The sequence below is a fragment of the Aythya marila genome (assembly GCF_965140915.1).
Source record: "Aythya marila genome assembly, chromosome: 13".
In the NCBI taxonomy this organism is placed as follows: domain Eukaryota; kingdom Metazoa; phylum Chordata; class Aves; order Anseriformes; family Anatidae; genus Aythya; species Aythya marila.
Window position 1 is genome coordinate 13,647,953 of NC_139054.1, and position 20,074 is coordinate 13,668,026.

The 20,074-nt window shown below is 45.9% G+C and overlaps 1 protein-coding gene across 1 annotated transcript in view; it reads right to left on the reverse strand.

Annotated features, from left to right (window-relative positions):
• Positions 1-20,074, reverse strand: part of NRK (Nik related kinase) — a 91,427-nt gene that overhangs the window by 49,844 nt on the left and 21,509 nt on the right. The window contains exons 3-8 of the mRNA XM_082770603.1: positions 15,473-15,529; positions 8,920-9,045; positions 8,024-8,134; positions 6,230-6,320; positions 4,197-4,327; positions 1,381-1,435 (exon numbers count right to left, since the gene is read on the reverse strand). Coding sequence (XP_082626729.1) covers positions 1,381-1,435; positions 4,197-4,327; positions 6,230-6,320; positions 8,024-8,134; positions 8,920-9,045; positions 15,473-15,529 — 571 coding nt within the window. The remainder of the gene's footprint in view (positions 1-1,380; positions 1,436-4,196; positions 4,328-6,229; positions 6,321-8,023; positions 8,135-8,919; positions 9,046-15,472; positions 15,530-20,074) is intronic.

Sequence of the window (20,074 nt, forward strand, 5' to 3'; positions counted from 1 at the left end):
CTATACCCCAGACATTTTGTCTGGAATTATGAACATGCCCCCATCCATCACGGAGAAATATCGAGGGTCAGAGGTTTTCCTTCACACAACAGAGCTGCTCAATGACTACTGATAGGATCTATACGGAGGCTGCTTTCTCATGATATGCAGGTGTTCAGCAGTGATTCTCTTAAAATGAATAGATTTACAGTATTACAGAACTAGTAAAAGTGAGAAGGCTGTGGTCTGGCGAAGCCTTTACTGCCTTCTATTTCTTTCTTTGCCTGTAGCTGCCCACCATCGGTTCTCACATCTGGGTTGTCTTTTTGTCTTTTTCCTTTGTATTTTCAATAGCTTGTGGTACAGTGCGGATGGCAGGCAGAAGTCTGGTTTCTAGCTATGGGTCCCAGAGTCTGTTGCAGCACAAGTAAAAAAAAAAAAAAAAAAAAAAAAAAGAGCACAATGCAACAGAATATAATCCATTACAATGCCCTGCCAAAACTAGTGAAAACATAAAATACAAGCGGAATGAGGAATTAGCATGTGAAGCTGTAAAGACTCTCTCCAAGGAGACTCCCTGCGGACTCACGTCTTGGGACTAAGCTTTAGCTAGGCGGGAGCACTGTGCCTGAAAGTGCTCCCGAGCTCCAGCTGGCTCCTGAGTGCTGCTAAAAACCAAGTCTGACAGGAAAACAGCCAAGAGTGTTTTTAAAATACAGCCTACGTGCTCTCAAGCTCAGGCCAGAGTATAATCTAGTTCATCTCCTGTGCTCTCCGCAGTCACCAGAAACACCCTCACATCACAGCTGCTCCATGGGTGCAGGGGTGAAACAAGGGGTCCTCCCTGGAAACCGAAGATGGACGAGGTCCTTGCGTCCACCCTGCAGCTGCCATTTCCTACCTGATGGCTATGAGACACTGACCAGTGGAGTGAGGGGGATAGTCAGGGTCAGTGAGGGTCTCCCTGCGCACTCCTGATGCATGGGGTCATGGACTGAAGCCACGGTATGAGCTAATACAGTATTCACCCCAAAACCCGGGAGAAATCAGGTCAGGCCCTGAGTAAAAAACCTTTAAGCCTAGCTTCATCCACTGCCATTTTTTTTTCTCCAATAGTGACCTAAAACCAAAACCACTCATCAAATATTTCTGCTAACATGTCCATCGCTTCTGCTTAGCTGTATCCACAGGCAGTGATCAAAGTAATGCTAATAAAAGCTCCATGAAAAATGTTGTTTCCCTAGCATGTGAAGGCAAGGAATGAAACCAGGGACTTAGGGAAGCCAAATGAGAAAAAAATCACAGATTATTTGTAAAAATCCACCCAAAACCATGAGTTATCTTAACACAGAACATACTCACAAAGCACAGAGCCCCTTTTCCCCATACCAAATCACTTACGAGGAGCTCCTTCAGCCATTTCAATTGCAGTGATTCCCAGAGACCAGAGGTCACTCTGCAAGGAAAAAAAACAACACACATTGCACATTGCAACTTGAAGCTTTTTTTTTTTTTTTTCCTTTTGTTATGTTTTTTACAGTTCCCCTAGAATTCTCTCAGACCAGGTCACGTTAACGCAACTGTGACACACCTTCTGCTCCCTCCCGCTCCCTCCTGAGCTTTTAGGAAACGTGCTAATAGCCAGAAGCTTCCTATTTCCCGTGCAGCTCTGAGTAGCTGATTCATCATTTAAGCAGCCAGCCCCAAAATGCAAACCTTTTGCATTCAAAAAATAAACTAACCTAAAGAGCCAGAATACACCAGGCACCATTTAGATATGTATTTTAAGTCTCTAAGCTGTTGTCACGAGGCAGTGAGACGCAACAGCGCCAAAAAATTCTTGGTCTTAATGCTTGTATCAATAGTCATTGCTGAGTTTCTACACTGATAGAACAAAAATTATAGCCAGGCCCTGGGGTCTGACTTTTTCTGTCTACAAAGTCTCCAGTCACATGTTTTTGGGCACACAAAAGGAGGTTTAGTCACAGTCAGATTTATGCTGTAGTGTATGTTCAGCTCAGTTAACTTAGACTGGAGTTTTCTTTGTCAGCTTATCTGGATGCTAAAGGCCAGGTTTTGAGCATGGAAGGTAAACTGGGAACACAACCAGAGCCTCTAAAAACTTCTCAGGCTTCCACCTGGTTGATCACATACGTTATTTTACTTTTTTTTTTGTGTGTGTGTGTCTAAATGTAGTCAGATGAGAGGCATGTGATGAAATAAACTTGCAGAGGGATCTCTCAAATTATCTTTTAACAGGGAGAAAAGAAGACAAACCTTCAAAGATCAGATGCAATATGCCGTTATGTGAAGAGCAGCTCAGACCCAGCCTGGCACCCTAATTAAATTTGCCTTTACCAACAGAGCCTTCTCAGTCAAGCTGCTCTGAGCTGCTTTGTGCAAACCAGTTTGTGTTATAATTTGTAGATACTTCTGAGAACAAAACCAGTGTGACCCTGATTTGTTATTAAATAAATGACTGAAAATTAGAAAAATCTTCTAGAGGCAGTATTGCAGGCTCTGGGGAGAATGGGAGAAACGACCAGGCTAAAAAAAAAAGATTTGGTTTTGTGTTTCAAGGTGTCAGAAGCAGCCAGGTGAAAGGGAAAATACCAGTGTCTGTAAAGGCCTGTGTGTTTATAGATGTATTTATGCATATATATTTTCACTCATTTGTTATCATTTCTGTCAAATTTTCAACAGAGCTGGACCAGCAAGAAGTTACAGACGCCACAGAATGGGTTCCTTTTACTTTCCCCATCAGGTCAGCCACAAATCTCTGTAGAAAAGACCGGCCTTATGCCGCCTTCTGAGTCATAGCACTGTCTGTGCAGTGCTTCCAAACCCCTCCACTGACCAGTTTTGAATAACCATCTGCATAAACTATTCCAAGATAGACACAAAGGCAAGCAGATGAACCTTGTTTGTTATTGAAGGCAAGGGAACCTCAAGAAGTAGGGTGTGTGTTCCTAACGCTTATATGTTCTGAAAACAAAATCAACGAAGACAAGAGATTCATTTATTGAGGTTTCACGATGAGATTCACATGGTATGAAAACTAAAATCCAAGAACATTCTTTGGTCATGACTGCCACTCACACAATGCGATTTCACACTGCCAGTGCAGCACAGAAGAAGATCTCAACAAGGAAGAATCATAGCCTCTGAATCAGAAGAAAATGGAGGTAATAACAGGCTCTTCTAATAGAATTTCTGAAGCCACAGTTAGAATGAGAGGTGCAAAGTGGCAACCAGGAGAACAGATGGAGCAAGACAGTGACCAGAGGCAAGGGTTGCTGAGAAAGTCTTTCCTGGAAAACATCGTGCAGGGCAAGTGTAGACAGGCAAACAACAACACTGCCGGAAACAGGCCAGAGGACAAAGGATAAGATTCGTAAGTCTCTTCAGAACAGCATTGGTACATTATAATAGCTGGAAGGAGAACCAGAAAAAGTGTTTGATAGCTGTTGCTGGTATCCAAAATGCACAGCATGCAGCTCATCTCAAAAAATAAAACAAATTTTTGTGTCTTTGGCATCAATGAAGAAGATATCAGTATGTGCTTGTACAGGAGCAAAAATGATGGCAGGGACCAGGTAAACCGGTGCATATAACAAGAACAGGTAAGGCCCATGTATTCATTCAGCCTTTTCTGCTTGAGATTGGTTGTGAAGAATCAGCTAGGATGAGCGCTGCCAGTGGGTGAGGAGAGGTGACAATTCCCACTTGCTCAGTGCTGGCAAGGCTGTATCTCGAGGGCTGTGACCAAGTCTGCGCTCCCCAGTATGAGGCGCAGTGGGGTAGGCGCAGCAGTGGGCCACAAAGATTATTAAGGGCTTGGAGCTGGGAGGCTCCAGGCTGAGAGGTAAAGAGAAGAGCAATACCTTGCCATATTACCATTACAACCAACGCACTGTTTCTCAAGACTTTCTTTCAAATTTACCTCTTCCTTTCTTTCCCATCCTGACCTGCAACCTCCATATATCAGTATTTCACTGAACAGAATAGTTCATGAATGTGTATCTCTCATATGAACCATTCACAAAAAATACTCATAGTGAAATTCCACTCTTAAAAAATTAGCTACCACCCACATACTGCAAATACTTCTACTTGTACAGTTTTAATATTATTGTGGTTTAAAAGAAGGGATGTTTGAAATTTTCATATGCAGAACTTGAGTGTTTTGCTACCTTAGGCAGAGTTATAACACTTACTCTGTAATCATATGTAGAGTCTGGGTTCTCCTCACAAGCAATGACCTCAGGCGCCATCCAATACGGTGTTCCAATAAACGTGTTTCTTCTCCCAATAGTTCTATCCAGTTGGGCGCTTACACCGAAATCCACTAAAAAGCCAAGTGGGGTAAAGAAATTAATGAATGTTTGCATCCATGTGGCAGAGTTTTTGCTTAATTGCTTCCATATTGTTTAGATACCAAACCTTTGGGCTACAGTATGCACCAAATCTGAGTTTTCACAGTGTATCTTGTCCAATAATTGAAATTAAACTGCCTCTTGCTCTTTTTGAAAGAATGATCCAATAAACTGCATGCTAAATCTGGCAGGCAGGCTACAACAGACATGGACTGGTCTATGAAGACAGTACAGAATAACTGATGTTTAATTTATATGATACACTGAGTAGAACCTGAGATCTTTAGTATTAAAAAAGAAAAATAGTACCTATGGACAAGGAAAATTTGGATGTGCCTAATAAGGCCACTTCTGAAAGCTGGAAATCATAATAAAAAAAAAATCACCAAATAATAACATCATAATAAAAAATAATAAAATCATAACCTATCCACCATCATAATCACTTTGTATTGAACCATTTTAAATAACTCCTTCCCTGCATTCAAAAACAGCTTACAACAGGCTGAAGAGTATATGGGTTTATTCTGATCTTAGCCTCATTATAATTGGAAAGCTGTAGAGTTGCGTGGTGCTCTTCGTGCTGAAAGGATGTTACTTTCATCGAGGCTGTATAGGAAAATGGTTTGGCTCAGATATGAAGAAAGGCCTATACAACCAATAATTGTGTGACCATATTTTTCATTAAATGAACTGCTCAGATGCACTAATTGGAACCACCAGGCACAGCACCTGGGTGTTATTCACAGAGAAGACAAGAAAACAGGGAAAAGAAAGGACTGGAAAGAAACAGCCCTGCTAATACCATCAAGGAGCAGATTTTCTCACCCATGTTTCCTCACTGCAGACCATCTGCATACCGTGGTCATTTATACGACTATTGCTTAACATCCCTGTTTAGCAAGCCATCTTCAACAGGAAGTTGGACCTGACTTTTGGGATCATCGTGCCTTCTGTGTAATTGATGGGAAATGAGAACAGAATTTTTACAAATAATGCTTATGCTGAAGTGGAATGAAACGGGACTGAGGACCTCTTGGTTTTCCAGCTTCTCTGCTTTAAGAGCTAAATCTCTCTGGAAACACTTTTATTTAGTTAGTTAGTTTTTAATGCTTATTTTGACTTGCTCCAGCCAAGCATCCTACCCCATATCCATAGGCTATGTATATTCTTCTTCTCCAACTCTACAGTTATTTCTTTCAGATGAGGAAACGAGATGGAGAATAAAGGACCATCCCCAAAAAAAGAAGTATCCTCCTTGAGCCTGCTCCTTTAAATTAACGCCATGCATCCTCTCTGATGCCTTCCAAAAACGTGAAAGACATCCCCTCTTCCAGAAAGATAATGTAGTTGAATTTAGTCTTAGGAAGTTAGAAGTTGTCAGCATTGATACGTCACAGCTAGAAAAGGAAATGAGTAAACTCTCAGACGTTCTTGGGAGATGACAATTAGTAAGAGCTAATCCTCAGTAGCAGCCCTCACACGAGTAATTTCACCTATCATCAGACATATGAAAATCTCTAAGATCACTTCCCATAGATAAATAGAGTAGCATAATGTAGTCTCCAAATTTTTATTTTTATTTTTTTGGAATGTTTTGTACACCAGGAATCTGCTGTGAAGGCCTGGTGGTGCTGTGACTTACTACACAGGTTTTGTGTTGACTGCCCAGAAGTAGCTGTGTTTTTCCTACAGGCTGTGAGTGACATTCTTGCAGAATACATCCCATTTTTCTCTCTTTCTATACGACAGGCACCTTATATACACAAGCATTAAATATATCCTTTAAAGTCTTCCAAGGTAAGATAGAAATTGTAAATTTTTTACAAACAGGTTTCTAGCACTCATTTAAGGAAACTTTTAAGGAAACTTACCCAGTTTTACTTCTGCATTTTCTGTGAGAAGAACATTCTGCCCTTTAATATCTCGATGGATGACATGATGAGCATGAAGATGTGCCAAGCCCTAAAAATAAAAAGGCAAGACTTCCCTTATTCTCATCATCATGAGCTTGGCATTGTTGCCTTTATACACTATTATCTTCTCAGAATTCATTCATGGGCAAAGCCCTTTACATGAGATTAATAACATGAAGACCCCAGTTCTGGCAAGGAGAGAAGACAGCAGCAGAAGGCCTGACAGTAGTGGAGCCTCTCTGAAGTCAAGTGTGAAGGGAAAAGTACCAACATTTTCCTACTTCTATCTTAGAATCCAGGGATGTCTCTTTGTAACACTCATTAAAAGCAAACAAAAGAGGTGAGAAGCAGTGCAGAATGCTCTCTGTGATGTACAGAGACAGCAGCTGGCTGGCCACAGTGGGTTACTCTGCATTCAGCAAAACAGCAAAACTCTGTATTCAATAACAAATGGGCCACATACAGCTCAAAATACCATCTCAGATCATTTTTGAATGTGGCACACATTGTTTTCATTCAGCTAGTATTCGCAATTTTCTGGCTTCTCCTTCCTTCCCAAGCTGTCCGTGTAACATTATGATAGCACGGACAGAATGGAACACACCAAAATAATATGTTGTAGTAAGCCAAGGGGTACTTCACTCCAAATGTTTAGCCTCTACAATATAATATTCACGACTTCAAACAGAGCTTCCTCCCAGCCCCTAAAGTTTCCAGAAGGAAGCATTTTCAATCCAGATGCAACAAGTTATTCCCTGTTTTCAAATGAAGATCGTTCAATCCAATTGCTTGTTTTATGCAAGCATGCTGCTATTGCTTTCAGCTGCAAGAGCGTAAACCAAAGGTTTTAACACTAACTGCTTTAGGAGAGGCTTTATAGCCACCCAGACACAACAACAGCAACATAACCAGACCACTGGGATTTTTTCCCACAGAAGAGCTCTCCCCACAACCTCCAGCTATAGTTATTACAACACACAGTCTAATGCCAAATCCAGGTGAGATGGCTGATGTTCTCCACTGAGCATGTTTCCCAATTCTGCTGTTCCTGAAGCAAAGATTTACCCCTGTTCAAGCATTACTTTGGCATGCTATTTGAATTTTGGCTCCCAGAATTTGCATCTAGTGTACTGTTATTTAGAGAAGAAGTAAGACTCCATCGCAAGGAAGATGGATCAGTAGCTCTGTAATGGGTTTTGAATTTAGATTGACAGCTTCCAACATTTTATTTATTTATTTATTGCCAGGATAGTTCATTAGATCACATTTAGGAACTGTTTTATTCTCTACACTTTCCAGGAACAAAAAATAGCCCTAAGCTGACACAGAATGAAATATAGTTGCAAGAATTATCTCTGGGAGTACCGCCCCAGCAGGGCCACCTTTAAGATTCTGGAATGCTATCTAGCCAACACTGCTTTTAATAGTGTGGAAAAAAGGCCCCTGAGTGTGTGCAGGTAAAGGACTTAGGAGCAGAAAGACTTTGCACAGCATGACCAGCCAAAGCAATGAGCAGTAAGATCTCAAGATGTGGAAGAAGATGGCTATTTGCCACAGAAAACCATAACCCATGTGTTCGTACAGAAAATGGGATTGATGAGAGTACTGTGGGCTGATGAACATCTTGACTCTTGTGAACCACAGCCCACAAGCCCCACGGATCAGAACCTTAAAATAGCAGTGGTCGTTATTGTCCTACATGAGTGAGCAAAGGCTGGGAAAGGCCAACAAAGCTCTGGTGGCACAACTCACCCTGAGAACCTCTCTGCAGATGTACGCTATCCAGTCTTCCTTAAAGCAGTTCCCTTTTGTCTTCTTCACCAGATCAGTGACAGAGCCAGCACCACAGTACTCCATCACCAGCTGCAGAGAGACAAACGCAATGCACCCTTACCACAGCACTGGCAGGGCACAAGTACAGGTACCATTAAGACACCCACTGAACCCACCATCAAGGTATAGTGAATTACATGCCACCTTCCTGGGTGCCAAATGATGCAGAATCTCATTTCCTTAACAGTGCACATTACTGAATGAATGAATGAATATAAAGTAAATAACTTAGGAGTGCTCCTCTCTTATTATGGGTTACAGGGAATTCTTTTCATTCTAGAAACATAAATCAGAAACAAAGAATAAAAAGAGCACTGAGAAACGTGGGAGTTTTTTCAGAATTTAAAATTTCTCATTTTGCTGCAGATCTCCAAAAATCTTGCAGAAAAAAAATAAATGTGGAGGCTTCATTTTTCTTTGCTTCATTGCCAATTCCACTTTTTGCTTTTTTATTTTTCAACTGGTAAAATGTGTAGAAAGTTAACAAGAAAAAGGAAGGGAAATGAGAGTACAAGCTCTCTTTCACCCTTATTAAAAAAGACAGAAACATTTAATTTGGGGGAAAAAAGCTCTAACAACAAACACGACCAACAACCCAAGACACAATTATCGTAACAAACTTTACACTCATCCTCAAAGGAAATCAGAGGGGAGGATGGAAGATGTGTAGGGAGGAGGGATGTTCCTTTTTTGTAAATTACCTCTCCGGACAACAGCTTCAGAGTTTCACCAAGACAGGGTCCAGGCCAAGTATCCTGGAGCTCTAAAGGAAGGAGCTGGGAGTGTGATGGACACAAGGAACACTAAACACTTACCCAGAGCTGATCATCTTGGCCCGCAGGGCTTTTCTTTACAAATGCACCATAATACGTCGCAATATTCCGATGATGGGAATATTTTTTTAGCATATTTATCTCCAGCTTGATTTCCTCTTCTTCATTCTGCAGCAGAAGAGAGCAGAAGGCTCTTTAGGAAACCAGAGATGAGCTCTGGGGCACTCACAGCAGGTGTGCAACCTGGATCCATCCTCAGAGGCTTTCCAGACCCACCTGGAAACGGCCCTGAGCACCCTGGTGGGATCCCAAGGCTGGCACTGCTTAGAGAATTTCTGAGGCCCCCTCCAACCTGCGTCATTCTGTGAGCCTGAGAGTGCAATCGAAGGCTCTAAAACCAAGGACTGAATCGCCCTGATCCTTTGGCCTAAAACAACCAAATGCTAAAGTTTGGGCTAAAGAATCCAAAAACATCCCCCTGTGGGTAAAACAAACCCGTATCACCTCCTCATGGGGCTCAGGCAGGACCAACAGCTCCCCTGCTTGCGGTTCTGCAGGCAGTAACGTAGTCTGGAGCAATTAACCGGATTTAAAATGAAATAAAAACGTTCCTAACACCCCATTACTCAAACACTTGGGACAGCACCATGCACACCGCAGCCAATTCGGCTTCCCCGTCCCGTGGAAGTCCTGCCGAGAGGAAACCAGAGCCGACAGCCCGAGCAGGGACAGGGAAGCTCCATCTTTCATCTTCCAGCTGTGCTCCCAGCCCATTTGCCACCCGAAGAGGTCTTTTCAGACCTAGCCTGTTTATTCTCTTGCCACCAAGAGAACCGGTGCATCACCCCCAGAGAAATGCCCGCAGGTTTTGCTGTCTTGTTTGCTTTAACAGGAGACACGTAGTGCTGCAAGGTAGCCGTGCACCAGTGAAAAGGGGAAAGACAACGCTGGAAATTAGTTTACCTCGCTGCAGAACGTCCCCGTCAGCACTCGGTAGCTGAAGGGGAAAAAAGGAAGCACGCAAGAATAGCTCAGACCCACAGGACATTTTTCTGCCCTTTTTCACTATTTTCCAGTAGCTTTGCCATCGAAGCATTCCTTCAGCCTTCACAGCAAACTGCTTGCAAAACCAGCTGCCCTGTCCTTTCTACCTGTACCAAAACATGAAACCCTGGCAGGCTGAAGCCAAATTCCCTCAAACTCTCATTTATATGATATGCCTTATTAAATCCGACCCCCAAAAAAGCGTTACCAACAGAAGTGGCCAAGAACTTCCCCAGTAACTTCAATCCACAGGAGACGTGCTGCCAGACCAAAGCTTATTTGTCTTAAGCTGTAGGAAAAAGGAATGTAAAATAACTTCTCGTGAAGCAAGAGCAGCTATTTCAGGTTTCAGAACAGCCCCTCTGTTGAACACAGGCTCTCAAGCTGCACGCACTACTACAGGTATTTCATTTGTCTTATGTTTGCAATTAGGGGAAAGGAGGACCCTTAACTTGGCTTGACAGGTCCCTGGATGTCACACGGCTTCGGGAGGGAAAGGAGGAGCCCCGTGTAGCATCTGGAGTCTGAGAGAAATCGAAGCTGCGTCCCAGACAGCGTGCAGGAAATCCTCCAGGAGCAAGGTCGCATTCTTCTCTGCACGTGGCCAGGGCAAGATGAAAGGGAGCTGAGAGCTCGTGCTGATGCCTTCTGGAGGGGAAACGAGGCTCTGCTCCCTCTGGGACTCCCGGCAGTGCGTGTGAAAGGGTGGGAACGAGCAGGTGAGAGGAAGGGAGGTGAGGAAGGGAATAACAACGCTGGAGTCGCCATCCTGGACCTGGCTGTGTTTGTCTGGTTTAACTCCGTCCATCTGCCTGAACTTTGCACTGGCGGAGCCCGGCTGCACGGCTTCCCTGCTTGCACAGAGTTCCTCCTGGGGAGCTGGCAGACCTCAGCCGCTTCCTCACAGCTCGTGCCTCTTCCTCCTTTGCCTAATTAACCACGCTGGCACAGCTCTTGCCTGAGTATTTCTCCAGGATCTTGCCCGGGTGCTTTCAAAATAACAACAGTAAGCGTGTGTGTGCCTGTTGGTGAGCACAGCTGGAACACCACGTAGGCCCTGCCACACTCGCTGGCAAGAGCAAAGAGTCATACACGTGTGCAATGCTCCTTTCCCATCACCATTAAGACAATCCTTGCCTTACCTTGTGTCCTCACCTATTTACCCTGTGGGCTGGGACCTCCCTGCACTGCCCTCTTCTTCCCCTGCCCACCCATGCCCCCAGAGGCAGCTACCACTGCTCGGGTACAGGATGAGCGTGGTGAGCTTCCCTACGGAGCCCTGCTGCTGCTGAGCACAAACTCTTGGAGCTAAATTTTCTTGTCCTCCAAAGGCAGATGTGACTTCAAACTAGACCAGGCTGTAAGGTGCCAGCAGGTGGGCATTTCACAGGCACGAAGTACTCCGTCCTCCTGTATCTTGAGTGACCTTTGAAAGAACTGCTCTGTTTCAGATGGAGAAACCAAAGCAGAAGAGGAAGCATGAGCAGTTCTACCCCACGGCCCATGCCTGAGGCTCAGCTGGAAACTGAACCTGCACTTGCCAAGCCTCAGCTCCACGCATCCTGTGAGCAAGGAGCCTGGAGACACCCTCAACTCTTCAGTGGGCGTAGGAGCTCAGGATTTCCACTTTCCACCACCCCTCTGTTAACATTGCCTTCAGCCACATCTCCCAGGGGCCTGGAAAGCTGCTCACAAATCATGCTGCTCAGGAGAAGGAAGCTCACAGATGTGCAGGTGCAAAAAGCTGTTTGCTTTCACAAACCAGTGCGGTTCTGGGTACAGATGGCTGCATGCACAAAGATGACAGGTTCATGATCAAAGGCTATTTTTGAAGACGTGGGCTTATCCGCAGTGACATTAGGAAGCAAAGAACTAGAAAGCACACGCCTCTGACCTCAAACAGAAACAAGATCACCAGCTGATAAGTGCTCCACCTAAAGAGCCCTCAGTACTGAGGCATAACCAACGATGAGTTTCTCCTTTCAGTGTTATTTCGCTACCTGAAAAGCCTGAAAGCAACGACAAACAGGGAACGGCCGGCTGCAGAAGAGCTCCCTGATCACCTGCACTGATACCGAAGAGGCGAGCAGCAAGGATCCGACCTCTCTGCGAGCTTTTTGTGTGCTTGGCACCACCACGCAGGAAGCACAGCCTGTGCGGAGAGGCCCCGTGAGCGCACGTTGCCATCAGCTCCACTTCAACAATTTCAAAGGGCTCCCCCCGCTCTCCCCCTTAACGTGACACTGCAGCACTTCCTGACAGATGTCCAGAGGATCCCGCAGTGACCACAGCATCCTGCTGCTGCTCTTCAGAAAGCAGCCCGGGGCTGCAGCTCGCAGCGGCGCAGGGCAGATTTGCTCAGCTCCTGGTGTGCCTCAGATCTCGGAGCTGAGCAATCACAGCTGGAGCTGGTCAGGAGCTTGCTGATGAAACAATTTCTTGCTGGAAAAAAAAATACGTAGATTTGGTGAAACAGTCCTTTGGCAGAAATGTATTAGTTGGGATGAAGCGTTAGCTGGAAGACTTCTTAGGTTGGACTTCGTAGTGAAAACAGGATGCTGGGGGCGTGCAGCGCACTGCAGTGTCCAGGAGGTGAGCAAGTAGCTCAGTACCCCTGTATATGAGGTATCCTCGTCCAAACGTTTCTCTCCCATGTCAGACAACGCCGACCTTATTGCTGAGCAGCACTGTGGGCTAGTGACCCAGCCACCACCGACCTACCCTGGCACGGGGCTCCGTCAGACTTGGTCCCTGCCACAGAGTGAGATTTCTCCTGGAGCGCCTCCGAGCAGGCATCCAAATCACGAGGCCGTGCCAGGCATTCCGCTCTTCTCCACTTTTTTGGACACAGGTGAAGGAAAAAAAGACTGCATTTGCCCTGGTTTCTTCTTCTTCTTCTTTTTTTTTTCTCTTTTAAAAACATCTTCCTGTTTTCTACCACATGAAGTTTTCTCTCCCTAAGAAAAGCACTCCCTGTGCAGCACTGATCAGATCCAATAACCACCCCAAGATGAAGATGACCACAGGGGCTGGGAGCCTCCCATCTCACTTGAGCAGGTTTGCTGTGACAGCTTCCATTTCTCACAAGCCAAACTCCCTGTGAGATGTTGCTCTCAGGTGCAATTTATATGCAGGACGTTGAAGACGGAGATTTCAATATTTTAAAGACTTTATTTAATGCCTCAAGCCAGCTTTTCAAGCCCAAAGGAACAGAAAATAACAAGCTTGAGCAGACTGACAACGCGGGAGAAGTACCGAATCCTTGGCAGGCTGAATTTATCACACTAAATTTCTGGAGATTGAAAGGCTAATGCTGTGAGAGGCTTCAGTACCCACACACTGTGAAGGTTTTTGCTATTTTACAGGCGGAGGGCTGAGGCTCAGAGATGCCCTGGGCACATCCAGCAGCAGCCTCAGCCTTACCCAGCTCCGACCTCGTGCAGCAGCAGCCGTGTAGATGAAGCAGAGGACCGGATCTGGTCTCCCAGCCTGTGCCTCAGCAGCAGGAACGCAGCCAGCCCATGTTCCAGAAGTGGAAGTAACAGCAGAAAGCTCACCCTGCACCGAGGTCAGAGAGCAGGAACGCTCACGTCCAGCTACAATGGATTTACTCAGAGCTTGGGGAAGAGCACCAGGGAAACCCCCCAGGTGGCTGCAGCAGCACGCTCACTGTTAGACTGAAACCATCACGACTGCTTTCGCGTTAAGCGACTCAATGTGAAAACAGCACGACCTGTTATCGTTGCTGCTCAGCCCCTCGAGCGAGGGGACAGATTCCCCAGGATGGTGCTGGCTCTCCAGCCTGCAAAGCAGCAGCAAATGAGACCTGAGCAGCTGTGCTTTGTCCCCAGAACCATGCAAGTCCATCACTGGGGATTCCCGAGGCTGAAGCACAAGGCTGTCTTCCATCTAAATTTTGTTTCCAAGCAAGCAGACATTACTGGGTGCTGCATTTTGTTACTTACATACAAAGGAGACTGGGTTATATATAGCAAAAGGGAAGGAAATCTTTCCAAGGTTCCCTTCCTGCAGTTTTTGCTTCAATTGTTTCATCAAGGAAGGGACTGTCACTTGTGTTAACATGACAGCCCACAAGTGACATCTCTGGCCAGCCCTCAGGCACTGCTGGCAGGCCCAGCAAAGCATGAACACATTCTGTAGAGCAGCTTTGGATCACTTCTGAGTCCCAGACAGGATCTTTCCTGTAAATTCCTTTCTCAGAAAAGAGCACAAAGGTGCTCTGACACCAGGAATCTGTCTGCGACTCAAACTTTACTTCTTCTCGCTCTCAAAATCCAGCAGCCTCATGTTTGGTCACTGCTATGTCTCTGAGGCAAAGCACACGATGACGGATGTAACTACAGAGCTATAAGCTAAAATTCCATCAATTTAACATAGCACTGACTTCAATAACCTACCCTCCTCTATCCACAGACGAGAACAACACATAGACAAGAACAACACTTGGAATTCAACTGCACGTGCTTATTTTACAAGGTAGCAGCCACAGCCAAACCAGGCTGTGCCATTCAGAGCAGTCGCTGCTCAGGGCTGGATTCCTACACTACCAGCAGAGACAGCTGGCCTGGACCCGTTCTACGTGACAGTGCCCACGCAGATGCTAACTCTCTCCATTGTCTTCCAAGACGAGCAGAAGACACAAAAATGCAGCCAGAGCTTGCTTGTGCTTGTCCAAAACGCTCCATGTAGCCGTACCACTGGCAGATTTGGTCCAGAGGACCTGTTTCTTATTTTAGGCTATGACTCACAGCATCCCAAGAAGGCTCTAACATTGTCTTGGTGTTTTATGCACCACATCCACGCTGCCAGAGCGAGAGGACAAGGAGCTGGCTGTCCGTGAGAACAGGCGCATCCGACCAAACCATGAGCTGTCCTTACACTCGAGGACACAGGCACATCCCAGCCCTTCTGGGGCTCAGGCTCATGCAGCATCAAGGAGGCAAGCTGCTTCGCTACAGGCTGCTCTCCGAAACAAAAATCAATGCTTAGCTACTTTGTTGACACCCTGTTCCAGCACCGATACCACCTCGTAAATGTGAGCAGTGACAGTGCCAATTAAACCGGTCTCCTTCTCTCATCTGTCAAATAGCAATAAAAAAGTGCAACATTTGCATTTTTAACATGTTCCGGCTTGCTAGCTGTCAGGGTAGATACGCTGAGGAATGGCTGGCAAGGAGAGGATGAGCTGAAACAGAAGGGGCAGCACAGAGCTACAGGAAATCTTTTACTTGCTATCTCTGCGAACAGATAATCAACGTGAAACAAGCAGGAAGAGAGTTCTCTTCATTATTTCAGAGCATCAAAATATATAGACGTGCATTCCCTTATTGCTTTGTTGCCACTGGACAGGCACTGTTGAAAATCTGGTTGTATTAAGGCCTCTCAGTACTCTAAAAAACATAAACCACTGCTCAGCTACCATAATTTACACCTATGGATCATCTTATAAGCTACCCACATTCTCACAACCTGATTCTTTGTTTTCCCTTACACTTTGATAACAGCTTTTTATTATTTTTGGGTTACTCACCTCAGTGACATTCATCACTTTGATTGCTGCTAGCTGCCCAGTCTTAACATGGCGACCCTGTCAGGAAAACAGAACAGTGTCAGTAAAACATGTATGCAAACTATGTAAATGCTAGAAAATTATGTATTTAACTTATCTGTCAGAGCACGATGTGAAACGAGCTCATGAGTCTCCATCCATCTCCCATGGAAAAGGCATAGCCCACGTGACAGATAACTGGTAATTTTAGACTAACGGGTTAGTTTTTCAAGACAAAGTTAGGAAAAAGGAGGCAACAGGGAATAAAGCTATTAAAAGAGCAAACCCAATGCTAACTGACAAACTATGGTTCAGAAGAATGCGTTTCAGAAAAGCAACCAGGAATCTCGCTGGAAAATTGCACAGCTTCTTGGCTCGGTTAGACCAAGTTGCTCTACAGATGCAAAGCACTGTGCTTTCTGACAATACCCAACACTAATCTCAAGGATTGTATCAAAAGATTTGTATGAACTGTGGGTTGGCTGCACTTCCTAACTCTTCCCTTCCATCAAAGCCTCAGAAATGGGTTTGAAGCTTTAAGACTGTAATTTTGTTCCTGAAATAGTAGTGCCTGAGAAGCTGGATATTGAAATAACTAACTGACATCAGTTAAGTACGCCATAGGAAATCGGGAAATCAAACCTGAAATGCTGTGGTTTGCAGACAAAATGATTTGCAGGTGCAATTTACACCTGCAAAATTAAAAGCTAGGTTGATGTCATTTTAAAACCCAGGTCCTATCGTACGAAATTGCAGCCCAGCGTTATTTCAACGACTAAGCAATTTCGCATCAAAGAAAAACGATGCCTCGTTCTCAGGCAATGTGTCACAGTCATGTTTTCTTTTACAGAAAACTAAATCCTGCTGAGATTTTGTGTATTTATAAGTGCCCTCCTTCCCTGGAAGCACCCCTGGGACCGCAAAGCTTTTTCTCATGAACTAGAGCGCTCGGGTTCCTGTATGATCGCAGATGTGGGAGGAAGATGAAGCACCGTGCAGCACCACGGTGCTGTGCTCCGGCAGGACAGGGACATCAGCATCCACCTCTCCCCGGCTGGCCAGCTTCCCTGAGCAGCCACAGCCCTGCTGCTGGAGGGCATTGTTTGTGAAAGCTTCCAGGCATTGAATGGCTTGGCAATAGAGCAAGAGAGGGCCTTCCACGAGGCGCAGCGATGCCAGACAGGCTGGCACCCTGGTTTAACTCCAGCTCGCACCGCACGAAGCAGCGGAGCGACCCGCTGAGCTGGTGGGATGCCCTCAGCTGTTCTGCAGAGGGCAACGTCGTGGATTTACTCTGATTTTCCTAATTACAGCAAAGCATGGGATGTGTTTCTTTTCTTTAGTAAAAATTAAATCAGTAGCAGGCTAGCATCGCACTCAGCACTGAATATTCAGAGGAGGGAAATGGGAAAGGCTTGGTGTTCAGTTTTGATTTCAGTGTGAGACCTGGTCAGACTGTCCCTCTGCACAAAAGCCCTGTTGTTTTGCAGCCATGGTTGTTCCTGCTGCACACAAACCTGCTGTTCTCACTCACTTTTGCCTTTATAAATGAGAATGCTGAATCCCAGAAAAAAAAATGGTTTGAAAAATCAGCATTTATGGGAAAGAAAACAGCGTGCCCTTTTGTTTTGTGGGTCACGAGGCACCTCTGCATGGGATGCACCACTCGACCCTGCTCCCCCACTCCTACAGGAGCTCCCAGGTCAGCATCCCTGCTGAGGGCTGGGTGAGAGGAGCTCAGCCTGTGCAGAGGGCAGGATCGTTCCCTGCACCTTGTCTCAGGCACACATCTGCCTTGCACCCAACCTTCTTTCCCCAGGAAAAACCCATGGGCCCACATCCTGCTGTCCCTCTGCACGGGTTCACCTGAGATAAACAGCCACAGCCTTTACCTGGCCTCACAGCACATTAACTGCACACAATTCCCGCCCTTATCTTCTTCTAGACCCCTTTATTACCCTGGAACAAAACAGAGAGAGGGGCAATACACAAGAGGATCCAAACCTTTTTTGAGAGGACAAAACAAAATGATCAGAAAGTAAAGGGGCAGCAAAAACTCATTGGTTTGCTCCAATTCTCAAATGGCAACAATTTACTCTCAACAGCTGCTATCAAACCTTTTCAAAAGAGCTTTCCGTGGTTCTTGGTTGTATTAAGCTGGACAACCTCATCTTCTCCACCCCAGAAGCTTGTGCAGAGTCACGGCAAGGGCTGCGGGTTAGCCTCAGGAAAAGGTCATCTAAACCTCATGTAAATTATCTAAAAGTGATCAATTAGTTTTAAAGGGTGTTGAGAGACCAGGGGAAGAAAAAAAAAAAAAAAAGACTTTTGGTGACTGCAGCTAAATATTTATCTATAGGTCATATGTCTACATTTTAATAATGAGATATTTTTACTGCCATTTTGGCAGATTTATTGTTGATTCCAGCTGTGCATATTCCTAAAGTATTCAGTGTTCCTGTAGAGCAACAGATCTTCTCCAAAGTCTCCGAACCTGCTAGCATATGCCCCAAACAGCGTGTCAGACCTACCCGGCACACACCATTGTTTCCACTCACCTCTGACACCACCCTAACAAGCACAAATAAGAGGACACCTGCGTATGATCACACAGGGGAGAACCACTAAACGCTTGTGCCACTGAGTGAGCAGGGCAACAGGCTGCACGTTGAGCTGCTTTAAGGCAGAGACCATGACCATCCTGGCAGTCAGAGTGAAAATCTCAGGTCCTTTATGTTGCTTCCTCGAACTCTTTCAAGTTCATTTGCCTCAACGTTTCTAAAAGCAGTAAACATCCTGAGCCCAGCCCTGGGGTTCTTGCTAACACGCTAGTGGCTACGTAAGGAAAGGTTTCAGGGCCTGGCCCCTCATTTTCTCATTATCAATAAATCTCAGAGGTTAGGCAGAGTTCACGGGAACTTTTACACACTTGTACTTCTGCTCAAGCCACAAGTTTGAGCATGTTTGAATTGTTTTTAGAAAGGTGGTGCTCTGATTTTTTTTTTTTCTGTAAGGCTCCCAGCAGCAACTGGCTGTTTAAACTGCCCAACTGAACGAGATGTGCAGATGCACTTGATTGCAAGGAACAGGCACAAAAAAGCGCATCCTTTTTTCATCTTTCACCCAAACGCTCAGTTTGGGAGCATGTTTTGACTCATGAGAATGCAGCCAAAGCATCCCACAGCCATCTGCAGGTCAGCCCTGCTCCCACCCAACGCACATCGTTAAATGCTATCCATCACACACAACACTCCGAGTGGAACGATTCAGAAGTTCAGCGACTTTCTAAAGCTGAAGTTGCTGCCTACATTTCGGTGAGGTAGCCAAGTTGGAAGGAATCCTCCCATTAGCTCTGAGTCCAGCCGAATTCCTCTTCTCCCCCAGAAAGTATTTCCACATAACGCCGGCTGCGATTGCCAGCTCGTCGCTGCAGTAACGTGCTGCAAACCTGGGGCCAGCAGACACGTTTCAGAATCTGCATGCTGGTCATCACAGCCACATTTGCAGGAGATGCTTGTGCCAAAGATCTGTTTCTGATGAGCTCCAACTGCACGCTGTCTCTGCAGGGAGATCTGTGCAGAATGGGATGGATCGCTTGGTGTTATTCCGAGTGAATGGGCATTTATCTTCTTAGTTAGATAGATAAAGGCATCATTTATCTATGCCCTCTACCGAGGGTCAGGACAAACATTATGCAAGTTGGAGCAAACAAGAGTATCAGCATTAGCAGTCAAGCTATTAGCTGATAAGGGGGCTTTACTTGAATTAAGTGTATTTACATAAAATTTCGTTATGTACAATACCTTTTCCTCTTGGGTCCAAACAAAAAAAAATCGTGAGTCCCTGGCTTGGGCCATTATTCCAGCCAGAGCCCTGAGGTCCCAGCTCTCGGTGACAGACCTGAGGCCACCAGAGTGCTGGGTTTGAGAGCTTCCCTCCCAGACCTACCTTGCTGTGTGGCTGGTTACGAGGCGCCTGTGAGCAGGGCGAGGGCAATATCACATCAAACGCCCTCTGCCATCACACGTGTGTGTGCATCACTTATACTGTTGGTCAAAACATCCGCAGGAGGCTCCAGGGTCACTGGAGTCCCACTGCCTGCCCACCAACACACCAAGCTAGCAGGCAGCACACACTTAACCCTTGGGGCCATCTCTGTGTCCTTCAGGTTTGTACTTGAAAGCAAGGCTGCTTGGCTGATGTGGAAGACTTTGAGGCTGGAGGACTTTCTCACCCATAGGCGCTGACTACGGGATCAGCTCTGCAGCCAGCTGCTCTGGATGAGCAGGGTGAAGGCTCAGCTGCTGAGCTGCACACTCCTGAAAGCACACTTTGGCAGGCAGGTTTCCTGTTGAAAACCCACTCAATGAACTCTGAAACCTGAGCCCATCTCGGGCCAACCAGCGCGAGGCCCTGCGGTTGCTGGGAGGCTGCCAGCTCGGCTTTTTGCACCCCGGAGAACGGGTCCCCACCCTTCTGCCCCTCTCCCCTCCACCCCTTCCATCCTGGTGGGGCAAGGAGAGCCTTCACGAGGCTAAATGGCAAACAACGCTCTGCACGGGGAGCCAGGAAACACCGTGTCCT